Genomic DNA, 23,576 nt, shown 5'->3' on the forward strand with positions numbered 1-23,576 from the left:
TTGCAGTGGCTCCAGCTCAAACTGACCGGACAGATGCAGTGATAGCAACCCATCAACCTGGTGTCTAACTAAGTTTTGTCTTTTTATGGCTATACATGGAAAAAAGTGTAATTTTGCACTAGCGGTGTCTATGGTAATGATTTGCTTGCCATGCTTAAACAATATTGCCTTTCAACTTGCAAGTGATGGTTTCCCGTGCAAAACTCTGTGGTGCCACTTAATCGAGCCGCTACAGTACGCACTCAAATACTGAAGCCTACTTCGTATAAAAGCCTACTATTTGTACTCGTACCAAAATTTTCGCGCATGCAATAAGTAAATTACTGATTGACCCTAGCAAAGATCGGCGAAACGATTGCTGTTCATGAGAAACAGTTTCCTCTGAGATGGAAAGGTTGGCAAAAAGTAAACACCATTTAATTGCTAATTGCTGAATAGTGCATCGTCGCAAAAAAAGAGCATTCTGATTCTCCTGTCACCGAGCAGGAGTACCGACCAAGCAACTGGCTCTAGGTGAAGCGAGTGACCGATCAACACTACTATCCGGCACAAAGTCCGTTAGGTGAGCGGGTGACCGAGCTACCGCTATATTTTGTCCAGTGCAAAGGGCCGTTAGGTTGGAATGCGACTGAACTACCATTACGATCTGGTACACGGAGCCCGTTAAGTGAAACGAGTGATAAGCTACCACTGCTGTCCAGTGCACATGCAGAGTCCGTTGGTGAGCGGGTGACCGAGCTACCACTACCGTCCGGCGTAGAGAGTCCGTTAGGGGAAACGAGTCCGAACTACCACTACTGTCCATTGAACAGAACCCTTTAGGTAAGCAAGTAATCGAACTACCACAACTAACAGCCGAGCCCATACCACTTTCCAGTGAAAAGAGCCAGTGAAATGACGAATCACCAAACTAGTGATCCGGTGCACTGTTTCAAAGGTTGTAAACGTATGCTGGTCAACTGATTCCATGTCGAAGGTATCACTATCACAAAAACCCTGCAGCAGATGCTCTTACTCCACGATATCCGTCGTCAGTAACAAGCTAGGACTGGCAATAATTTCTCTTCTTCGATCGTTCCATCTTTTAAAATGAAACGGTGTTTAAGCACTTGTCGACGTAACGGTATATAACAGTTGTATCAGCTGGAGTTGTAAATGACATCGCGCACGCTAATCGGCTACACCACTCCCAATACAAAACAGTTCACTGCCGATCATTAATTACAGTTTTTCCCGAGCGGCATTATTGCATGGTTTTATCGTTGCGACTTCCGAGATGAGGGCCTGTGTGAACTTGTCCTGGTCAGCTGATTCAATGTCGAATGTATCGCGAACTGCCTGACGCAGATGCTCCTCCTCCACGACATCCATCGTCGGTGTCTAGGAAGGACTGGCACGAATTCTGTTCGTTCCTCGATCGTCCTGTTTTTAAAATAAAAAAGTGCTTAAGCGCTCGTTGACGCAACGGGATGTAACGGTCGGGTTAGCTTGTTGTCGTGGCATCGCAAACGCTAAGCTCCACCACTTCCGCTGCAAACAGTTCACTGCCGATCAATTTCAATTCTTTTCGAGCGACAAGAGTACCTGGTTTATTGTTGTGACTTCCGCTGAGATGAGGACAGTTGTGAATTGTGCTGGTCAAAGTCGAAGGTATCGCGAACAACCTGGCGCAGATGCTACTAATCCACGACATCCGTCGTCGGTGTCACAGGTAGGACCGGCACGAATTTTTGTTCTTCCATCGTCTCATCTTTTCAAAATAACACGGTGTTTAAAGTATTCATCGACGCGACGGGTGTAACAGCCGTGTCAGGTGATGTTGTTTTGGGCTCCTTCTAGATCCGGTGCAAACCTATCAGTGCCGATCAGTTCCAGTTCTTCACGGACGGCACTGATGCTTGGCTGTATTGGGTGTGACTTTTGGTGGAATGACGATAGGTGATATTCGTTTTGATTTTAGTTTGCGGTTGCACCGACACAGGCCAATAACTGTAAGAATCCAGCAAATTTATATACGCACGGTAAGTCCGCGCTGTTTCTATGCATTTAACTGTTTACTTTGACATTAGACACGGATTAAAAAGCAGAGAAATAGCCCATGTTCTCCGCTAGCGTCGCATGAAAGAGACACGCTGCCATCCGCATGCATTAGCACAAGTATTACGCACGGTTTTCAGTCTTGAAATTACTAACTTTTTGTGTTGAAAATGAATTTACATTTCGTAAGGCCATTTTCGAAAGTAAAATTTTCACTCACTTTATGTAGGTGCATCGCACTGCTGAATCATCCTACATATTCGTATCGATTGGCAGTTCAGTATACCTGTCGCGCCGCTCCGCAGTGCTGCGACGCCAAGGGCGCGTATATATGTATGTAGTCCTGACAATCAACAACTTCACTATTCCGGTATGAGGTTACTGAGGTCGAGAGCAGAAGGAGAAGTACTGTACATGTAGTGTTGTGAACTGCAGCAAATATTTCTAATGCAAGGCTGCCAGAGATTCCAGCCAGTAAATTCTTGAATTAAGGATGTAGTGATGTGCCTGCTGATTTTGTGTAGGACGAAAAATTATCCGCTAGGCGTCTAGCACGCAACCTTCCTGACTCACTGGGTCTTAAGCTTTTTATTAATAATCTAATCAGCTTAAGTTGCCGCTCATGAAATTCTGATGATTGTTTTGTTCTTTTGCTCCATTTGCTCCATAAAAATTGACGGAATCGGATTTTCTACCTAGAAAGAGCTGCTGTGTCATCGCTGCGCAACACTATGAAATTTATGGTAAATAAAGTAATGTAATCCGTGCGTGGGTCGCGAGCGCCACCAGAATGGAGAGTGGATCGAGCTGTTAGCAGCAGTGCTGCTGTTAGCAGGCAGGAATCCATTGCAAGTGTGTGCCTTATAAGCGTACTTGGAGAAAAACATCCAACGCAGCCGATGCACCACTAATTGCACGTTTAATGGTAAATAACACTGACCTACATCTCAGCATCCTTGACCATGAGATCTGCAGGTACGAGCAGAAGTAGAGAACACGTCGTTATTTTAAAGGAATTAATTATTATATGGACTCCAGTACAGAACATCTAACACCATGACTGCAAAGTTGAGGCAGATCAAGAACAGCAGCTAACTAAATTTACGCATATATGCGCAACATAATTCGGGAAGTCTACCACAGCAGCATCGTTCCATCTCAGTGATAACAATATGACCACTCTTATTATCAACATGGTATCTATACATACAGGTTCTGAATCTGGCCAGCTTATGGTTTCGGTTGCTGTAGTTCCCTTTTCCTATCAGAAGCCTGCGCATCGAGCTCGTCAGGGCAAACGTTTCTCCGCTTGCGGCGTCGATAAATAATCCGGCCAATAATACCTACAAAAACATTTTTGTGAAATTCTAAATACAGAGTACTTTCCGTTTGTTATGGCACTCTTTCTCGCTTTCTTGTTCTTGCAATCTCCGACTTGTTATCTCGTTTGTTAAGAAAGCGCACATTATGTATGTCGCTAATTGCATGTTAAATTTCCACTTACTTTTACTATATTTTACTTACCGATCGCGATCACTATTAGGATCGGAAATACCGCCCCCCAGAAAGTTGTAAACGCGGTGATCGTGGACTGATCCGGGGTCTGCTCCCTCTTATTTTCTTTTTTCTTAACATAGACCATACTCGTACGATTCACTCGATCGTCATAACTCTCGGGTTGGTGCGGTGGTGGCACTGTTGAGCCGCTCGATTCCTGCACGTTACGATCGGCCGGCTCATGGAGAGACCTTTTCAAATTATATCGAATGGTCATATTTTTAGCCAGATTGTTCCGTGCAATCCGGCAGGGCTCACAATCCGGGCCGTCGTCACAGTTCTGCCAGCACGCCAGAAGGGCGTATGTGATGAAAAAAAAACCAAGACCTGGCATTTCTTTCCTAGAGTAAGAATAAATATCAGAATAGAATAAATATCAGAGTAAGAATAAATATCAGAATACCAACTGCGACTAAATATCTACTGCAAATATCACCTGCTTCTGTGTTAATTCAGTACGTTAAGCGTTAATACGTTGAAAGAACCGTAAGTGTTCGAAGCGAAGACTAGACTATACTGCGAAGATCAATACTTCCACCCGTGAACCGTTCCTGGCATTTCTTGGTTTTGCTGCATAATGTTCATCTGCAGCAAAATCAAGAAATGAGCGCCATACGGTGGCCAGGTGGCTTACGCCCACCTTAACTATAAAAGATTAACCATTTAGAAGGCGATCGGCGCCGAGTATTCTTACTGCAACCGTTGCGTATCATTACTGTATCCTGTTGTATTGTCTTAGGTATTTTACCAGGGCACGGTTAGAAGTTATCCCTTACAAAAAAGTCGTTTTATGCTACAATATTGAGTAGGTATTTGATGTTACTGTATTAAAAATGATTTTCATCGGCAGTTGTCAAATGGGCGTGTTCAAAAGCAAATTAACGAACAACCTCGGCCTTGGGCCTCGGTCGAGAATTTTTAGAACTAATGAGAGAAATGTGGTAGTTTTATGAAGATTTAGGAAACGGAATTTAACTGATCGGAAAAGCGGTTTGTTTTGGATTACACACGTTCCGTTATAATTTATACACGTTCCGTTAATTATAGCGGAACGTGTATACATATACTTCAGTTTATGGAAGTGCCATCGCTAAAACCGTCGTCTACAAACCGAAGGTTGAGCCAAATAACAAATTAGCAAAAAAATGTCTATCTATTAGCAAAACATTTCTGCACTTCTATCTGACCGGCGAAAATTCCTGTACTTCCATCAGACCGGCGAAAATCCCTGTACTTCTATCTCACCGGCGAAAATTCCTGTACTTCTATCTGGCCTGCGAAAATCCCTGTAGTTCTATCGCACCGGCGAAAATCCTTGTACTTCTATCTGACCGAAAAAAATCCCTGTACTTCTATCTGATAGCGAAAATCCCTTACCCTCTGTCTCACCGGCAAGAACACTATCGGAAATTATATCTTCCAGTCGGGAATTTGTGGATTTCAGGAACGTTTATTGTGCTCATCAAATTTCCTTCTTTTGAATAATACATACTTATGTTAATTTTTGTATGTACCTTGCCCGTTAAGGTACAGTTATACTTTTATTCTTTCCGCCAATGACATCAAAAATTCGTTTCGAACCCGTATCGTAACGCGGAGAAGAAAAAAACTGAAAAACGAACCTTTGAGACAAACTACATGATTATTTAAAGTATTGTACAAAATTTTGCTTCGCAGTTGTATCAGACGTTCCCTGTTAAATTACACCTTTCCGCACTTTTTACATTTCCAAAATATTTTACGATTCAGCCGCGCGGTATTATGCGCATACTGGTACAGTACATATGGCACATAAAGTATTGTACTACTTGTGTGTTATTAGTCAGCGGTTTTGGTTTGATAACTTCCGCATCTCCGCAAATCCTATGTTAATTTGTAATGATCAGCCAATCAGCGAAATTCGTTTTGTTCCTCTTTCGTAATTAGGACAACGAAAAGATCGAAAAACGAAAGGCGTTGAGACAAACTACATGATTTTAGGCGTTTATTAAGCTATCGTGCGAAAATTACCGTCGAACGATGTAGGAGGAGATGTTGGATAAAAAAACGGCGAAGTAGCTTTGTATATACAAGGCAACCCTCGGCCTCCGGCCTCGGTTTGCAAACGTCGAATTTTAGAAACTCAGAATGGGATTTTGCTTTAAACGACTCAGCAAAACTACAATCTGGATTGCTTATAAACAATGAGTAAAATAGCACTGAAGTCTTAGTTGCCAGAACAACGATCCGCCGAATGAAAGATGAATTGAGACTTGAGAGGGATTGAATTCTGTTTGTGGTTTTAGTAATATGATTATAATAGAAGTACTGAATTTTGAAACTTTTTATTGTAATACAATGAACTCCTACTATCTGTACTATATATTTTTAACCCTTTTTCTAACCGGCGAAATTACCTTCTTCACTGTTTAGCCGGAAAAAAAATCTCCCTTTGCCTGGCCGGCGAAAATTCTTCCAACTTTATCTGATCGGCAAAATTTTTTCTCTCTATCCTACCGGCGAAAATCCATAACCTTCTGTTTAAGCGGCGTCACGGTCTGACCGGCAAAAGTCCCTGTTCCTCTGTGTGGCCGGCGAAAATTCTTCTCCTTTCGTCTGATTGGCGAAAATTCATTCCGCTCTGTTCAACCGGCGAAAATCCCTAACCTTTTGTTTAACCGGCGAAAATTCTTCTCCTTTCGTCTGATCGGCAAAAATTCCTTCCACTTTGTTTAACCGGCGAAAATCCTTAACCTTCTGTCTAACCGGCAAAATTCTTCCCTCTTTGTCTGATCGGCAAACATTTTTTTTCTCAATCTTACCGGCGAAAATCCCTAACCTTCTGTCTAAGCGGCGAAATTCCCTTTTCCACTGGCTAACAGGCGAAAATCCCTATTCCTTTGTCTCGTCGGCAAAAATTCTTCCCCTCTTGTCTGATGGGCAAAATTTTTTCTCTCTATCCTACCGGCAAAAATTCCTAATCTTCTGTCTAAGCGGCGAAATTTTCTTCCTCTCTGTTTAACCGGCGAAAATCCCTCATCCTTTGTCTAACTGGCGAAAGTCCTACCCCCGCTGTCTATCCAGCGAACTCCCCTGTCTTGGTCAGATCGGCAAAAATTGTTTTCTCTATGTCGAACTGGCGAAAATGCCTAACCTTCTGCCTAACCAGCAAAACTTCTTGCCCCATAGTAATTGGTTCCGCCCATCCACTGTTACGATGTAGCTACGTGCATTTCGCAATAATAGTATTTGTTCCGCTTATACGCTATTTATACTTACTGACACAGCCAATAGGCGAAATCCGTTTCGAAAAAGTTTCGTATATTACATTTATAAATGAAATGTACGAAAAACGAAAACCTTTCAACCAAACTACATGAATTTACACGTTTTTTAAGTTATGGCGTATGGAGAAATGGCGAGTGGTCTTGGGGAGGTGATCTAAAGAACCGGAAAGAAATAATAAGAAACTATAATTAAATTCATTAAGCGAAATTAAAATAAAATGTATGCAAAATAATAAAACAAAATTAAAAAAAACAAATAAACAACGTTTACAAAATAAAAAAACAAAACGTTAACACGTCGAATTTGCAGTTTGTTTCAGTAAATGTGGAATTCCACCTTTCGCACTTTTCCTAATGTGTTGGTATTACGGTGTGTTGCCATAGTTATGGTTTCCGTAATAATAATTGTTTCCGCCCATTCGCCTTAATACTTTCTGATACAGCCAATAAGCAAAATTTGTTTCGAAAAAGTTTCGTAATTTTAAAAATGAAATTTACAAAAAACGAAAACCTTTGAACCAAACTACATGAATTTACACATTTTCTAAGCTATGGCATAGGGAGAAGTGGCGTATGATCTAGGAGGAGATGTTGGCTAAAGAAATGAAAAGAAACGGCGGAGTAGGAATTGTCTTTATAATAATTAGTGAACAAACAGTTTCGTGGCTGGAGCGCTTTTTGCTGCTAACTTATTCTTTCTGTAGGCTAGACCACACGCACGCTGTGTGTTTTTCAAAGCTCGATAAGCTGACAAATTTTTAAAAAAGTTGTATATTATCAAACCAGTTATTCCAAAGTAAAAATTGTGAGAGGGGCAAGTTAAAAATTAATATGGATATGATTTTGCTGATACGATAGACATCATTGGAGGGGAATACCTGCTTACAGTACGATACAATACTCTGCATATTGGCAATATATACAGCTCATTTGAATTATTTTGATTTGGCCCTCGCCGGCCAGGGTCAAAAAGAGGGAGGGCATTCGGACTAATTTGAACGGGATAATAACCAGCCATCCCCCAGTTTGCCTCCCAAGGAAGAGAGCGTATCGGGCCTCCTGCGATTCGAGCCATCATCCATGACGTGGCAATCATGGCAATTCCGATATCGTAAGGATGTGAAGCTCAAGAAGGTCACCGACAGTGATGAGCAGAAAGCTCTGCTCCTGGATTCCCTTGGCGTTGAAGCAATGGAGATGGTGCACTCCATGTGCTCACCCAAGGATCCGGACGAGTATACGACTTCCCAGATCGTCGATAAACTAGAAGCCGTGTATGCGAAGACGGCCAATGCCACAACGGAGTGGGCGAATTACTTTCGCATCTCCCAAGAGCCAGGAGAAACTCTTTTGGACTTCTCGAGCAACCTCCGCAGGAAAGTGATTCACTGTTCTTTTCCGGCAGTCGTGTTGGAAAAGAATATGTCGTCGACCTTTCTGAACGAACTCGCGAATGAATGAGAGGACGTGGAGACGTGCCTGGTCACAGCGCGGCAGCTGGATCACCAGAATGCTCCGGATGGGGTTCGGCTACGCATGCGCGAGGAGAATATTGGGCGAAGGATCTCGTGTGCGGAAACTGCAACAAACGAGGTCACATCGCGAAAGTATACCGCAGCCCGAAGCAGCCCCAGTCGCGAGGGCAGGAAGGACGAAGCACGTCGGCAGTTGAGCAGAAGTTCGAAGTCCTGTCAGTGCACGCGATGGTTGGTGGATCGATCCACATGCCACTGAAGCTGAACGGGACAGCCGTATCACCTGTGCTGGATACCGGATCTGTGGTGACGATCATCACGGCGGACACGTGGAGGAGTATCGGAGCGCCCAGGCTGAGCGCATACTCCCATCCACTGCGAAGTTTTACGGGCCATCCGCTGAGTGTCACTGAAACGGCAACACTGGAGGTGGTGCACGGCCTTACACAAATGGCGCTACCGTTGGTGGTAGTCGGCCGCGGCGGGAATGTCCTCGGACGTGACTGGATTGCCGCTCTAGATCTCATTCACCTCAGTCTGCGCGACCTGCAAGACACTTCCGTGTGTGGAGTTAGTAGCAATCCGAAGCTTAAGGAAATCCTGGAGCGCCACAAGGCAGTGTTCCGAGACGAGTTAGGACACTGTAAACATTACAAGGCTCGGTTGTATTTGAAGCTTGACGCCCGTCCGGTGTTCTGCAAAGCAAGGACGGTGCCGTTTGCGTTTCGTGACGCCGTAAAGAAGGATCTCGACCGGTTGGTGCAGCGAGGCATTCCGGCCCCGGTCGACCACGCAGACTGGGCGGCTCCCACGGTGTCGGTGCAGAAGCGTGCCGGTGATATCCGGACCTGCGCAGACCTGAGCAGCGGTCTGAATGACTCCTTGGACATGCGGCAGTACTCGCTTCCTACTCCAGATGAACTCTTTGCCAAATTGAATGGAGGGCAAAAGTGCAGCACAGTGGAATAAGCGGAAGCATACGCCCAAGTGGAGCTGGAAGAGGACAGCAAACAGCTGGTCGTTATCAATACGCACAAAAGCCTCTTCCGTTATAACCGGTTACTTTTCGGTGTATCCTGCGGCCCGAGCATCTTCCAACAGATCATGGAGAAGATCCTGCAGGGATGCAAGGGCGTGGCCGTGTACTTGGATGATATCCTCACCACAGGCCAAAGCAAAGAGGAACACCTCCGTAACCTCGAGAAAGTGTTACAACGGTTGAAGAACACTGGCTAACTCTGAAACAAGCAAAGTGTAGCTTCATGCAGGATTCCGTAGAATACCCCGGATCTGTCGTTGACAAACAAGGTCGCCACATTCCACGCGATCGCGTCAAGACCTTGTTGGACATGAACAGGCCGACGAACGTGAGTGAGCTCCGAGCGTTTCTTGGACTTGTGAACCACTACGGTAAATTTCTGCCAGACCTGTCTGCAAAATGCAATGAATTCCACAATCTCTTGAAAGCAGGAGCTACGAGGGAATGGTCGAAGGCGTCCGAAACAAACTTCAATGGACTTTAGGAGGAAATCGCTCGCGCCACATTCCTTGTGCTTTTCGATCCCGACAAGCCGCTGGTGTTGGCGGCGGACGCGTCTCAGTATGGTGTCGGGGCGGTACTTTGTCACCGTTTCCCAAATGGCACCAAACGTCCCATCGCGAAGACGATTTGCCAGGCGGATGTTGCTTGGGCCTTGGGTATCCGTTTGCAGGTTGACTTTGTTACTCAGGGCGCTCAGCAAACAGGCAAACTCATCGGACTTTTTCTGGTTTTCCTGCAGCTCTTTGATTTGGGCTTCCATGACGGTGAGCTGGGATTTCAGGCGATGATTTTCGTCTACAATTTCGGCAAGGATAGCAGGGACATGCTCACTTACGATCTTTGTAATCATAGGAGGAACCTCGGTTTCGATAAGGTCCGCGCCAGCGGAGTGCTGGCATACGTCGACCAAATCTCTTCGAATAGCTGGCACAAGCTTTCGCAGCAATGGGATTAACTTGGCGAATTACCACTGGTTTGCTGGAGTGCCATCTGGAAAGAGGCTGAGGAACGACTCAACCTGAAATCCAGTCAGTTCAAGTTCCTCGGGTTTAGCTATGGCTGATTTAGCCATGGTAGTCACATTCGGATTCCGAAGATCAAAGGCAGCGCAAGTTACAAATAAGCAAGTCTGTATATGGTTTTAATCACAATTTTCAATCACCGCAAGCCCAGTTCGCGTACAAACTTCAGAAAGTGACACCGAAAGTCTCAAAAGCTAAATGAACTGTTTGTGGTTGATTGCGCATGTGTTGTATGGTTGTTTTTGGTTAAGTGTAAACCTGCGCAGGCTATTATTATGCATGCTGGCGGATGCCAAATAAAGACCTAGTATACATCACCAAAGCTGTTACATGGCTTGGAAGAACGCAGTGTAACCTGCCACGGTGAGCTTGTAAAGCAGATTGGTATTCGATAACAATGCTCTCAGACTACGAAAGTTCGTAGAATCAAAACATCCGACACTCGCTCCTTATCTCAGAACGCTTGAACGTTTTTGTTTTAACGTTTATGGTGCGCATGTTATATTCTTCGTACATCTGACGTATTTATGTGTTTCTGCTATTTTTCCACGTTAATATGTAAAGGCATTTAGAATCAATACTGTGCGCCAGGTACATACCAGCATGAATGCTTGTGACTTGTGAGTAGTGCAAAACTACTCGTAATTATAATAGCTGGTTCTTAATTACTCTTACATCATCCCAGTTAATGTTAGAGGCTTTATTTCGCAATATATACAATCCAGTTTTTCTTAAAAATAATACAACGAAATGAAGAATATGCTTCAACTAGCATGAGTTGGGACCGTGCATAACGCACTCATGGTAAATGAAAATACCGCGTATTACTAGTGTTATGCAGCCCTGTGACTAAAATCGTTGCCACTCCAGCTACTATAACTCAAAATTATGCATACAGCAAACAATGACGCCGATACTAAGTAGTGTAGTCTTTGGAGTATTATTATTATTATTATTATTACGGCACAAAAGCAGACAACCCCGAAGGGACTTCACGTCTGGTCGAACAAAACAATTTTCTGCTAAAAAAACATTTAGGAGAGATTAACAGATCTGAGTAGAAATTTGAAAGAAGGTACAGAACTGGCTTCGAGAATTTTAGGATTAACAGCAAGAATTTTATCAAGAAGACGCTTTAGGCGCATTTCCATAGTCCACCATCCGATAACTTTCTTTGCCCGCGTAACATCGATCCGCCGGCTTCCGCAAGTTGTAGCGTGGTATTATCTTTACTTGGATCATGTCCAGGAGGTAGGCCGGAAGCGGAACTGTTCTTTATTCCAGAACTTGAACAACCACGCCGCATCGCTCTGACGCCATCGGTCGAATATGTGAGGGATACACAACTTCTATACAGTTCCGGAGTAACCGGCATCTTGTAATCAGTGATGGTTTTCAGAGCTTTACGTTGTAGTCCGACTAGCTTGTCGCGCTCAGTCGAAGACGCTGCAGACCATACCGGCGACTGGTGTGCGATATGGCAGCCGAAGCAGGCGTGATAAAGACCTTTGCGCTGTGACATGCTGAGGCCTTGTTGTGCCCGTTTAATCATGGCAATGCCAAAATTCCCTTTCCGTTGTACCTTTCTAAACTGCTCATTCCACTTCAGGTGATTATCGATTTCAACACCAAGATACCGTACACATTACGCAATGTTAATTACCGACCCATTAATGACGACTTCCGGATTCGGTTCTGTATTTCGGTCAGAACATAAATACATCGTTTGGCATTTCTTTGGGTTTATTTGCAATAAATTTTCTTCCAGTGCTCGGCCGACGCGCACTAGTCCACTGTTCAGTTTCGCGGCCGCAATGCTTTTCGTTCGTCCAGGCGCATGAGCGATCGTATCATCTGCAAAGCAGTCGACATCGCAATCGCCTGCTCCCAACATCAGCACGTCATTATTGTATATGGTGAAAAGAATCGGTCCCAGCACAGTCCCTTGTGGTACACCAGATGTTAACGGTAGCCATTCAGACACTCGTTGACCATCGCACACTCGTTGACCATCTCGCACCCTTACACGAGTAAACTTGACGCTTGCCGGTATAGTGTACAAGTATTATCACGCTCCCTGCCTAAATTTGCAAGAAAATCTGTTCAAAACCTGTTGGTTGTAGGACCTTTCAGATTAGTCCGTGAACCACCAGATTTTTTATTAAGGCTGTAATACGCATATTAAAAGTACAAAGGGTAGTGTGTTCAGGGTTATTAGAAGCTATAACGTAAAAAACTGCCATATGTCAATAATAAGTAAGGAAAAGAGGTGGAACAACAAATTAAGATACTTAATGTACTACTTACCGAAAATGGCATCGTAGTAGTTTACTCGAATACCGGAAACGCATATACGGACTGAAACGAATCTGTTTCTACGTAGCGCGTCACTATGATTTTATGATTTCCAATTCCTATTCCTATTTAAAAGAGTCCATATTTCATGAAGTGCTGGCTTTGTTCGGTACAAAAAAATGAGCGCCAGAGTCAGATTCTTCAACGAAACTCGGCAACAGGGTTTAAGTGTTAACGTACACCGCACACACACCGTAGTGACCGTACACGCACACCGCACAATCTATATAAATAAAAGGATAAGCCTTAACAAAATTCCGTGTGTGTCATCGATGCATTAAAGCGGCACTCAACCAAACTCCAATGTGTATAAGTCGTTCGACAGCCCTTAACATACAAATTTGCCAGCAAAAGTCAAATTTGAGAAAAAAACAAACGTTTGAAAGAAAGCTTCGAAAAACGTTAACATAGAAAGCCTATGGGAACAGCTAAGAATCCACCACTGCAAAACCGACCACCCCACCACTGTCTAGACAGCCACAACGAATTGACCAATTTACAAGTTACAGCCGGGAAAACTTTGTTATTCTGCAATCCCGACCACGTGTTATTCCGTGGTCTTGAACGAATTTATAAATTGTTTAATCCGTATTTGGCATCAAGAAAAAATGATTTGAGCAAGAAGCCATAGGAAGGTCTTCAAGCATGAAAACTGCTCGAAACGGTTTCCCAAGGAGCTGTCATTCGCAGTGGTTTGACGCGCTTAAAGTTGCCACGCTTCCACGGGTGGTTGCCATTGGTACTGATTTGCTGTTGAAGTAAAAAATTTACAGACTTGCGAGTACTTTAAATTTTTTTTCTGTGAAAAATTATGTTCCAGAAAGGCGGAATTGCGTGTTTGGGGCTGATTTAAAGGACAGCAAGCTGACAGCTGCACATTTAAGCGACTGCTTGGCAGTCATTAATATTGGCAGTCATTAGGCGAGAACTGCAATTGGGATTTGGGATTTAACCCGGTACATAGTACTAACCTTAAATTCGTGTACATTGACGGAGTATTTGCTTTCGTGCACTTCCGAACACTTTTATGGGTTACCTTTTGACACTGTGTAGCCGAATGATTTGTGTACATCGGCGTGAAATCGTTTTCGCGCGCAACATCCGGTTGCGGAGTTATAAGGTAAAAAAATTCCAACAAGTTTTAATGCATTCAGGTCTACCACAAGTGTCATTATGGACCGATCCTTTTCAAATTTTGCGCGTAAATGCGCATAGCCGAAGATTTCTTTAAAATTTTTAATTCATTTTAAGATGCGAAGACAATGTCAGAACCGTGGCTCGGTGTAAAACCATATTCGTGCATATGTGCGTCTCAGCAGGGTGGCATCCGAGGGAAACGAGAAACGGCCGAAATCTAACGACGATGTAGCCGGGGTTTATTCCACCATCGGTGGAATAAACCCCGGCTGTCGTTAGATTTCCCACTGCACCACGGCGCAAAGTGTTGAATCTTTTAAAGACTTTGTCGCTGTATATGACCCGCTTCTCTCCTCACATGCGTTTGCATGCAAATTTTGAAGAAGATCGGTTGATAACGAGACTTTTGGTACACCTGAATGCATTTAAACTTTTTGGAATTTTAATACAGCCATAACTCCCGAACCCGATGTTGCGCGCCCAAACGGTTTTCACGCCAATGTATACAAATCCTCTTGCTGCAGTATTTCTTAAAACAAAGAAAAAAGGGTTTGGGAGTGCGATCAGTGCGCGAAAGTGGAAGTTTTCGAACAGAACATACACGAATATGGTGCTATGTACAGAGTACCGGGCCAAATCCCTTAAGCAAGGTAGCTGCATGCTTCATTACTGACCAGCGACTTCTGAGAACAAGAGAACTTTTGGGAAACTTGAAATACCTCCGTTAGTTTGTCACAGAAGGCGGAGCCGCAGGCAACGCCCAGCTGCTTCGCGAAGCTCGCGAAGCTCGCGAAGCAGCAAACATGCAAGAAATTTTGGGTGCAGTCCTCGATTGAAGGAGTTAACAGATAGAAGGAGTTAACAGCGGAGAAGGAAATACAACGAAATGCTTCTGTCCTTATTTAATTAAAGTGGTTTGACTTAGTTCTGTGGTCAATTAATGGTAAAAAAGTTGACTACTACTGTTTAATTTTCACTTATTAGTGTACCGATTGCTAAAGGGCAGCAGCAGTGGTGCATTAGCGGTCAAACTGGGATGTAAAATTGTATAAAGCAGTTCCGTAAACTGTTATCGGACACGTTGAAAAAGCTCAGAATGGTAAGAAAAAGAGGGGAGAGCAAGTTTTAAAAAGTTACAGGGTCTCTATGTAGCAGCTGCACGAAATTCAACTGACGGCGACTGATTTGGAAATAAATAGATCGGAAACAAAAAAATGCACCCGTTTTTGGGAGAAAAATACTTTAAAAATTTCGCATTTTAGGTTTTCAGCCATTCTGCAGTCAACTAAGTGGTCAGGCAAAATTTCCAGTAGTTATTATCATCAAAGGACATCAACTGTGCAGTGTGCAGGGACATTATTGTGTATTTTGTGTATTATAGAATCCTACGCTTCGTTCATAAAACCTGCAGTTACGAGTTCACATACGATGATACGATATATTTACATACCTGCAGTTATGATTTCATTTTTGAGCTGAGTTCTGATTTGTCCATTGCATTATTTACTCCGCGCAATTTGCGCGGGGTCTGCTAGTTGGATATAATTTACACTACGTATATATACCGGCGCTCCTGTTCAGCTGCTTGAGTCGCTTGGTTTATTTGCGCCGATATAATCCGGGCATTGCGTTGCTACTTGTATGCTACACAACTAAGAACCCATCTATATAAGGTACGCCATGGCCGAACCCACAATAACGCGATTTGCTGCCGCGCAAATTCGATCTATGCATGTGTGAGGCCGGTGGCAAAAATGCATACTCGTAAGGGCCTTACGTGAATCAGTGAATGTGTGGCAATCCCGCCTCTTGCTTATTTTTGGACCTAGCAAATATGGCGTGCATCTACGATGCAGCGAACACTTGCCCGTTTTTCTAACCCATGGGCAAATTTTCCGAAATTTACTGGGATGCAAAAATGTTCGAATTTCCTTGTAGTTTTTAAAATTAGAACTCTGGACTTACAAAAGCAAGGTTTTCAAAAAGTTTAACGTTTTAAAGTGAAAATGTCCGCTCACGATATGGTCTCGACGGATTCGTTTTTCTATTTCACCGACCCAAATAAACCAGGACAAGTGTTTGCGATAAAACGCAAAGAAACTGCACCAGTAAGCGATAACGCTGCAGCAGGAGTATCAGCGGCCAGTTATCAAAAAGCCTTTATGAAGTCCTACCAGACAGTCAGCGCGGTCACGGAGTCTGAGCTGGTACCTCAGCCGAATGCAATGCTAAATATCTTGCCCTCTTGTACCAATGGGCTTCCGCGAGATATCTTAATTGGTCTGGATGATGTGATTACAAATCTTGAGCCTGGAAACCCGGCTACGCCTGGAGATCCGGCTGAGCCGGAAGAATTGGTTGACGAGGAAGAATTCACGGGAACGCAAGGTAAAAGAAAACGGAAGCGGATGCCCGCCGATGAGAAGACGCTAATAAGGCTAAAAGCCTCCTCGAAAAAAACCCTTTTGATCATCCTGACAAGTCGGTAAAGCGCAGAGAAGCATGGATCGCGGCCGTGAAATCAGCCAACGGGGACGACAACATTCCTGTTAAGGAGGCAGATACGGTTGCTCTTAAAGCAGTGGTGCAGAGACATCTGAAGGTGTTTAAATCCATTGATAACGAGGATCGCCCAACCGGGACGGAACGAGATCTCGAAGTGCTTGACGAATACATGCAGGTAAGCGCAAAAGCTCCCAGCTGACTTTTCATTCATAACTTTAACACCGTAAAATCAGTAGTGTGAATATCAAAATTCGCCAGCCGGATATCCAGGGTTGTCGATCTTTTCTATTATTCTTTAGTGTCTTTTAGTTTTTATGGCATATACGGTATGTTTGGCTTTTTAAGCTTTACAAAACAAAAAATTTAGCTATTAAAAAGTGATCTATAAGCAGCCGGTTATCCAGGCGTATCACCTTTTATCTTTCTGAAATACTATAAAAGTTTACATTTTATTTTACTAGGTGATGGAGCAAATTACCAATTATAAGGATTCAGCGCCTCTTGCTGTTCGCAAACCAGAAATGGCCAAAAAAGATGCAGCCACGAGCTTTTAGCCACTAGAAGAGCCACTAGACTAGCGATGACGAGCGGGATCTCGTTGGAGAAATTTGGCGATTTGTTGACTGCTGAAACCAGTGGCTACGATGGTGACTTTGAGAATGGTGACCTGGAAGAACGCTGCGATGAAATGCACTTCGACAGTACGTTGAAAAATTTTGACTTCATTTTCATCTGATGTCAAATATTTTAATTTTGTCGTGGTATGAGCAAATTAGCAACTGTCCTTCTTTATTTTTGCAGCAGACGACCTTATTAAAATCAACAAGGATGGTCAGTTGGAGTCTTCTACGACGTTTGAAAAGATCGCCAGGCAATCCGGCTTAGAAGACAGTCTTCAAATGCGGGCTGTCAGTGAAGCTACTTCAGGTGCTAACTCAAGTTTAATCAGAACAAACTGTGAAACAACAAAAAAAGCCGGAAAGCCGGCTGGTGTAAGAACACCAAAGAAGTCACCATTTAAAGGCATTAGAAATGTGGCAGAGGCTGCTCGGAGGAAGGCGACACACCTCCGTGGGAGCAGGCAGCAGTTAGCAGCCCTAGCGGGAGGTTTGCAGTCCGCTGTGGAAAAAATGTCAGCCGGGGATTAAATTAGTTATGCTATGCAGAAACAAGAGCGGGCCTTAGATCGGGCAGCGGAAAAGGAGAGGGTCGAGGCAGATCGCGCAGAAAGAATCTAAAAGGATAAAGAAGACCGGGCTGAAAGGAAGCTGATCCAACAGCAGCAAGCAGAAAAGGAAGAAAAAGATCGAGCCGAAAGAGAGGCTGTCCGGAAGCAAGAATTAGAGCGATTCAAAATTGAAATAGAGCAGCGCGGAAAAGAACAAGAAAAACGGTCAGATGAGACTAAAACGTTAATTGGGTTTACGGATGATTTGACTAAGAAGCCTAAAAAAACTAAAAAGTCTGCGCAGAATACAGAATAGAAGTTTTGATTTTTATTTCCAAAAAGGACATTGTTTAATTCTTGATAATAAACTGACAATAAAAAATATAGCAACAGCCGGATGTCCGGCTTAGCCCGTTATCCAGGCTGCTTTCGATGCTCCTTTGTCCGTAGGTATACCTCAAGTGCAGGTGGAAATACAAAAAATTTGGGTAAATTAATTCAAACCCATACAGACATGTCAAACAATTTGCTAGTATGGCAGAAACCAAATACGTTTTACCCGTTTGTTGCCAAAAGAGCTTATTGTTCTCCCGATAATTCCCAAAAGCAAACAACGAGCAGATTTTCTGAAATCCCAATCCACTGCTAGCCGTAATCTGGACATTATCAGATTGAATTGTTCTTGAGCCGGTGTAATTCGCGGACCTTTATAAGGAACTTGGATTTCTTCCGAAAGACAATACCCTTTATCGCCAAATAAAAAGTACGGCTTCCCCCACTCGAGATTTTTAATCTGTAACCGCTCACGTATTTTAGACTCCAGCGCCATGTATCCGTCATGCCTGCTTCCTTCGCACAGTCCCCACATATTCACTATCAGACTATCAGGAGCCAAAATGCTCTGATACGTCATAACGTGACCGCGGCAATGACCGGAATAATGCAAGCGCTGCAAAAATCCAGGCCGGCAGATTGGACGCGCTGTGCCATCTATGAAACCCCAGCACTTATCTGCAATACGACAACAGCTTAGTTATTAATTCCAGATTTCATGGCGATTCCTGATCAGCCGGCTAACCAGGCTTAAATTACCGTAAATTCCTCCGCTCGCTCTTTCCACCGCCTTTGCGTAAAGTGCTATGCGTTCACCAGATAGCCAGGTTGTGTTAAAGAGTTCAACAAATGTCCATGGTTATCATAAACGATGTTAATTGTTGCATTGTAAATCCTTGATAATTGACTTTTTTCCCGGCCGAGTAGCTCCATACAATCACCCCACCGGTTTGGATAAGCAAGTCTTCTTAGCACGACAGCTAAACCAAAACTTCCACTCACTTTCGAGTTGTTGCTGCAGTGAATGACATTTGGAATCTGCAGGGCGCGGTACAATCTTTCGAAATCGTTGTAACACTCCAGCCGGAAAAAATGCTTCAGCTTATCGTTTCCCATCGTTTGCAAGTCTAGCTCGTGCCTCACGTAGAGTTTTTCCAATTCCTTCTCTTGGCGGTCCACGACAAACGCTGCTGCTGCAAAAAGCAGTAAGCGCCAGGTTTTCCGGCTACGTTTCTTCCGTGCTTTTGCAGCTAAAGCACGACGTGGTTTCTTTTCAAACATGTGAAAATTATTATTTACCCGTGCCATCTCGAAAATAAATCAGTTTCACAAAAAAATTAGACGAGGGAGGAGAAGGGCTGATATTTTTTACTAACATCTCTTACCGCCAACGAAATGCAATTACATGAATTTTAGTCAGATTCACAAGGTTTATGATTTGAGATTTTGTTGTTAGGATTCTTACATGCTCTGCCAATTACCCAAGACTGCATAAAATCGAGTAAATTCACTTTCTTTAGTGCCTAACATTTATGTAGAAATAACAGAAGTAGCCACAGACGCCATAATCCAGTAGGAACAGAAGCATCAGTACAAAACTACTATTATTACAAAAACAAAAGATCCAACCGTATTGACGTGTTGCGTTCATGTTGTTCCATAAACCTGAAATCAGGTTAGTAGCCAGGTTATCCGGCTTTTAAGCGCTCGTAAATGCGTCGTAACTTAAATTACCTAAAAACGAATGTTGCGATGGACACGCAATTTCTCCGCCCAGACGTCCTCCCAGCGACGATCCTCACGACGGCGGCGCTCCGTACGCTCACGATCTTCCCGACGATAGCGTTCCTCGCGAGCGTTTCGTTCAGCGCGGATTTCGTCGTCTCGTTGGGCGCGAATCTCAGCATCCTCCGCTTTGCGGTCATCCTCGATTTGGCGCATAGCTCGCTCTTTATCCTGTAGCAGTTGAATTTATCAGGACCATGAATTAAGTGCTTTTAATAATATCTAAATATTTTTATTTCATTTTTGAGAAATACATTTATATCGCCGGATATCCTGGCTGCAAGTAAACTAAATTTAACACTCGCACAATTTCTACTGCCGCGCAGGCGCAATAAATGCTTCAAAAATTCACAGGAATTTCACTTTTTATCCAACCTTCTTTAACAACCTATGTATTCCAAGGGAATTTTAGCGGCTACAAAACAACGTAAAAGAATTCCTTGAAAACTTTTGCGCTGAAACGTTAGAAAACAAAAAGAGAAACCATGTAGAATCGCACTGTACCAATGTTTCTTGTATTTGCGGAAACACAGAATTTTTTTTTCGTATTCGGTCGACGTACGTTGCTAGTTATAGTTATCCGATACAAATTGACTCCTATAAAAGCGTTGGGATAAATTTCCTTCGAAAACTGGAAGGGAAGTCTCGCAGGAGGGTGACTGTAAAAAACCACTTGTTCCAAGCAGCATTCACTTCTCCGAACAGGTTTTGTCACTGAATGCGCTAAATCGCTAGTTGCCACAGTAGAGTGGTTCATCGTTTCGGTTTTTCTGCGTTTCTGAATTTTTTGTTTAGGTTTCGCGTACATTACTTCTCCTTAATTTTAAGATTTCACGTTTGGAAATTTTTAGTTGCTTGTGAGGTCGACCTCGGAAAAACCACATAATGTGATACGGCCCATGTGGGATAATTAAACTAGATCTGTTTACGCGTTTATCACGGTTCCGTTGCCTTAACAGCGCAGTGGAATCCTTCGTTACGATTTTGCTCTCTATTTGGCTCCAGATTTTTACGAGAATATCTCGTTTTTTGAAAAGACATCTTATTGTGAATTGTTATTGCGTTGAAGTCGACCCATTTCTAAGCTATGCTTCTGTTTGGCTCTAGTATTATCCTGGGTACGCTAGACTGCTCAATAATCCTCGGTACGCTAGACTGCTCACTGCTGTGTCGAAACCTTGTCGTTACCTATATTTTTACTGCGCGTACATTATCCTGCGAATGCCATCCGTTATCAGCAGAGCTTGAAACTTTTCTTGTAGATTTGGAAGTCGACTCCAGATAGCACAACAGCGACAACACCATAGCTATCAAAAAGGAGGTTAAACGCACTTCGAAAACTAACTCGCTTCAATCAGAGCACTGAGCGTGCTGCAGCACTGGAATTGTATCTGTAATTTACCGATGGTGTCAATTCAGAATACGTCGAAATAAAAATGTGTCAACCCAAACATTTCTAAATTTTTATTGGAATGAAACGAAAGTTAGAATCGTGTTGAAACCCAACGTGAAAATCAAATAGCAAAAATATGCTAAATAGAAATTGGATTAAAAATTTTAAATTTGGCGCAAGTGGCTTGATGTCTTGTAAGACAGCCGGAAATGGGCGTATTGCGAGATCGTGATTGGCGCTGCCTAGCCGGCGCACAGGAAAAGCCAACGTAAATCAAACGTGAAATTGTGCGAGTGTTAAATCACGCGAACCTCCAGAAATTCTTTACATTTCTTCGCGCGTTCTCCGTCACGTGGCTAAAAACGGCGACTGTTCAAACGACGGCATTGAATGGTGGTGTGCCCGGGTTCAGGCTTGCGACAGTTAAAGCACACCTACTGTGTTCCTGGGGAAAAAAATTCCGGCTGTATGAAAGTATGTGAGCAATTACTCTACTCTGTCTACCGTGAGCCACAGCCGGATATCCAGGCTCAGCCGGAATTCCAGGCTCTTTCATGTCAGGCGTTTCATCCAGATCGCTTTCCGCTCCAGCCGGAATGACATCGGCGTCTTTCATGGACATATGATTCAAAGCTGAAACAGATGGCCCCAATAATGTAAATATAAACTGCAAAAAACGGTCTATGTAATACAGCCTGATACCAGATTCAACTTTTTCGAAGGCTTCTGTTTTGTTCTCCGAATGTTCCCACTGCTGAACCAGAACGTCGACTTCTAAAAATTTAAAATTTAAAAAGCCATGGAAAGCAAAGACAAATGTGCTTTATTTTTCCGTACAAACGTACGCAAATCTTGCTTAGAAGGGAAACAAAAACTGTTCTAATTTAAAGTCATTACAAGCAAAGACTACATTTAGAAGGTTTTACAATGTTTACCTCTCTGATCTCCTGAAACGCTGGATGTTTTGGAACGTGCGGACAAGCGCGACACAGAGCGAGGGATGAAAACCATTATGAACAGCTGCAGTACTACACGGACTGAATCCGTCGACCTCAAGCTCGATTCTTCACTAACAACACGACACAGATCGCCCTGATTGAGGTCCTGAGACAAGAACGATATGAAACCAAGACATAAACTTTCAAAAAGCTATGAAACAGGTAGATTTAAAAAAAGTAGGAGTTAAAACACTAGGAACTATCTGGTTTCAAAGGAAGGAATGAGATTCCTTTAATTTAGTTTGGACAAATTTTCAAGATCGACTGGCAAGATAGTTGTATGTGTGTATATAAAGAGGCTTGCCATGCCGCACACCAGCGCGTTCAAACGCGTTACGATCTATACACACAAGCCAGTTTCCGGGCGGTTCCAGCGTTAGGTGTTTGTATGCATAGGTTTCGTGTATATATACAAGTTGTAACGCTTTTCCACTAATATCCAGTTTATTGAAGCAGGACTCTCTGTTCGAACAGATCCCGCCTCCAAACCTTTCTGATTGGCCAAAAGTCTAGAACCATCCATACATTCTGATTGGCTAGAACCGGTCGTACGTCATTTAGGCCTGTACTGCCTTTTTTTACCTTCGTTGCTATCAGAAAAAAGCCTTTACTAAGCCTTCGAAACCTTAGTACAGTACCTGCACCTGATTTTTACCCGATTAACCAGATCTGCTGGACCCTACCTTCAGACTAAGCCCTAACTACCGAAGATAATTTAGGCCCTTGGTCACTGAAGGCGTTCAAATCTTTCGGTCAATGAAGGTCCTTTAGGGCTTTAGTCACAAAATGCCTTTTGAGGACATTGGTCACCGAAGGCCTTTTAGACCTTTGGTCACTGAAGACGTTTTAAACCTTTGGTTAATGAAGGCCTTTTAAGCCTTTGGTTACTGATGGCTTTTAATCCTTTGGTCACCAAAGGCCGTCTATGCTTATGCATACCGAAGACTTTTGGTCACCGAAGGCCACTCTGCGGTACCGCCTTTTCAAGCCCTTAACAACTGACGGCTACGCGTGCACCCACTTTTCTAAGCCTTTGGTCACCGAGGATGACGCGTGTGGCACCCATCGTTTTAAATCTTAATAATCGAAAGCAAAGTGTGCGGATCCCACCCTTTTAAGCCTTTGGTCACTGAAGGCCTTTTAATCCATTGGACAACAACGCCTTTCAAGCCTTTGGTCACCAAAGGTCTATTAAGCGTTTGGTCACTGATGGCCGCGCGTGCGGTACTCGCCTTATTAACCCTTTGGTCGCCGAGAGCGCTTTAGCCTTTGTTCACCAAAGGCCTTTTAAGCCTTTGGTCACCAAAGGCCTTTTAAGCCTTAGGTCACCGAATGCCACGCATGCGGTAATCACACTTTTAAGCTGTTTAAAACCGTGGGCCGCGGCAGCGCGGCGCGTCCTGCTTGTCTAGCTTATTAAAGCAGGATTCTCTGTGCGATACCGATCCCGCTTCCAAATCTGATTGGCCAGAACTAGCCTCACCATTTTGATTGGCCAGATCT

At 43.5% G+C, this 23,576-nt stretch overlaps 2 protein-coding genes across 2 annotated transcripts; both read left to right on the forward strand.

Moving 5' to 3' along the window:
• The first annotated feature begins 7,940 nt into the window (after window positions 1–7,940).
• LOC129602070 (uncharacterized) lies at window positions 7,941–8,321 on the forward strand. Its single transcript, XM_055501026.1, has one exon. The coding sequence runs from the start codon at window positions 7,941–7,943 to the stop codon at window positions 8,319–8,321; it is 381 nt and encodes a 126-aa protein (XP_055357001.1).
• Window positions 8,318–9,304, forward strand: LOC129602071 (uncharacterized protein K02A2.6-like). The gene has a single exon (XM_055501027.1). It carries the CDS (start codon window positions 8,318–8,320, stop codon window positions 9,302–9,304), a length of 987 nt encoding a protein of 328 aa, XP_055357002.1.
• Window positions 9,305–23,576: the final 14,272 nt, after the last annotated feature.

Source organism: Paramacrobiotus metropolitanus, unplaced genomic scaffold (genome assembly GCF_019649055.1).
Source record: "Paramacrobiotus metropolitanus isolate TYO unplaced genomic scaffold, Prichtersi_v1.0 Parri_scaffold0000322, whole genome shotgun sequence".
Classification (NCBI taxonomy): domain Eukaryota; kingdom Metazoa; phylum Tardigrada; class Eutardigrada; order Parachela; family Macrobiotidae; genus Paramacrobiotus; species Paramacrobiotus metropolitanus.

What these genes read in the sequence shown, in the direction of transcription:
- LOC129602071 (XM_055501027.1), top strand. Translation starts at nt 8,318, where the DNA reads ATGAGAGGACGTGGAGACGTGCCTGGTCACAGCGCGGCAGCTGGATCA.
- LOC129602070 (XM_055501026.1), top strand. Translation starts at nt 7,941, where the DNA reads ATGACGTGGCAATCATGGCAATTCCGATATCGTAAGGATGTGAAGCTC.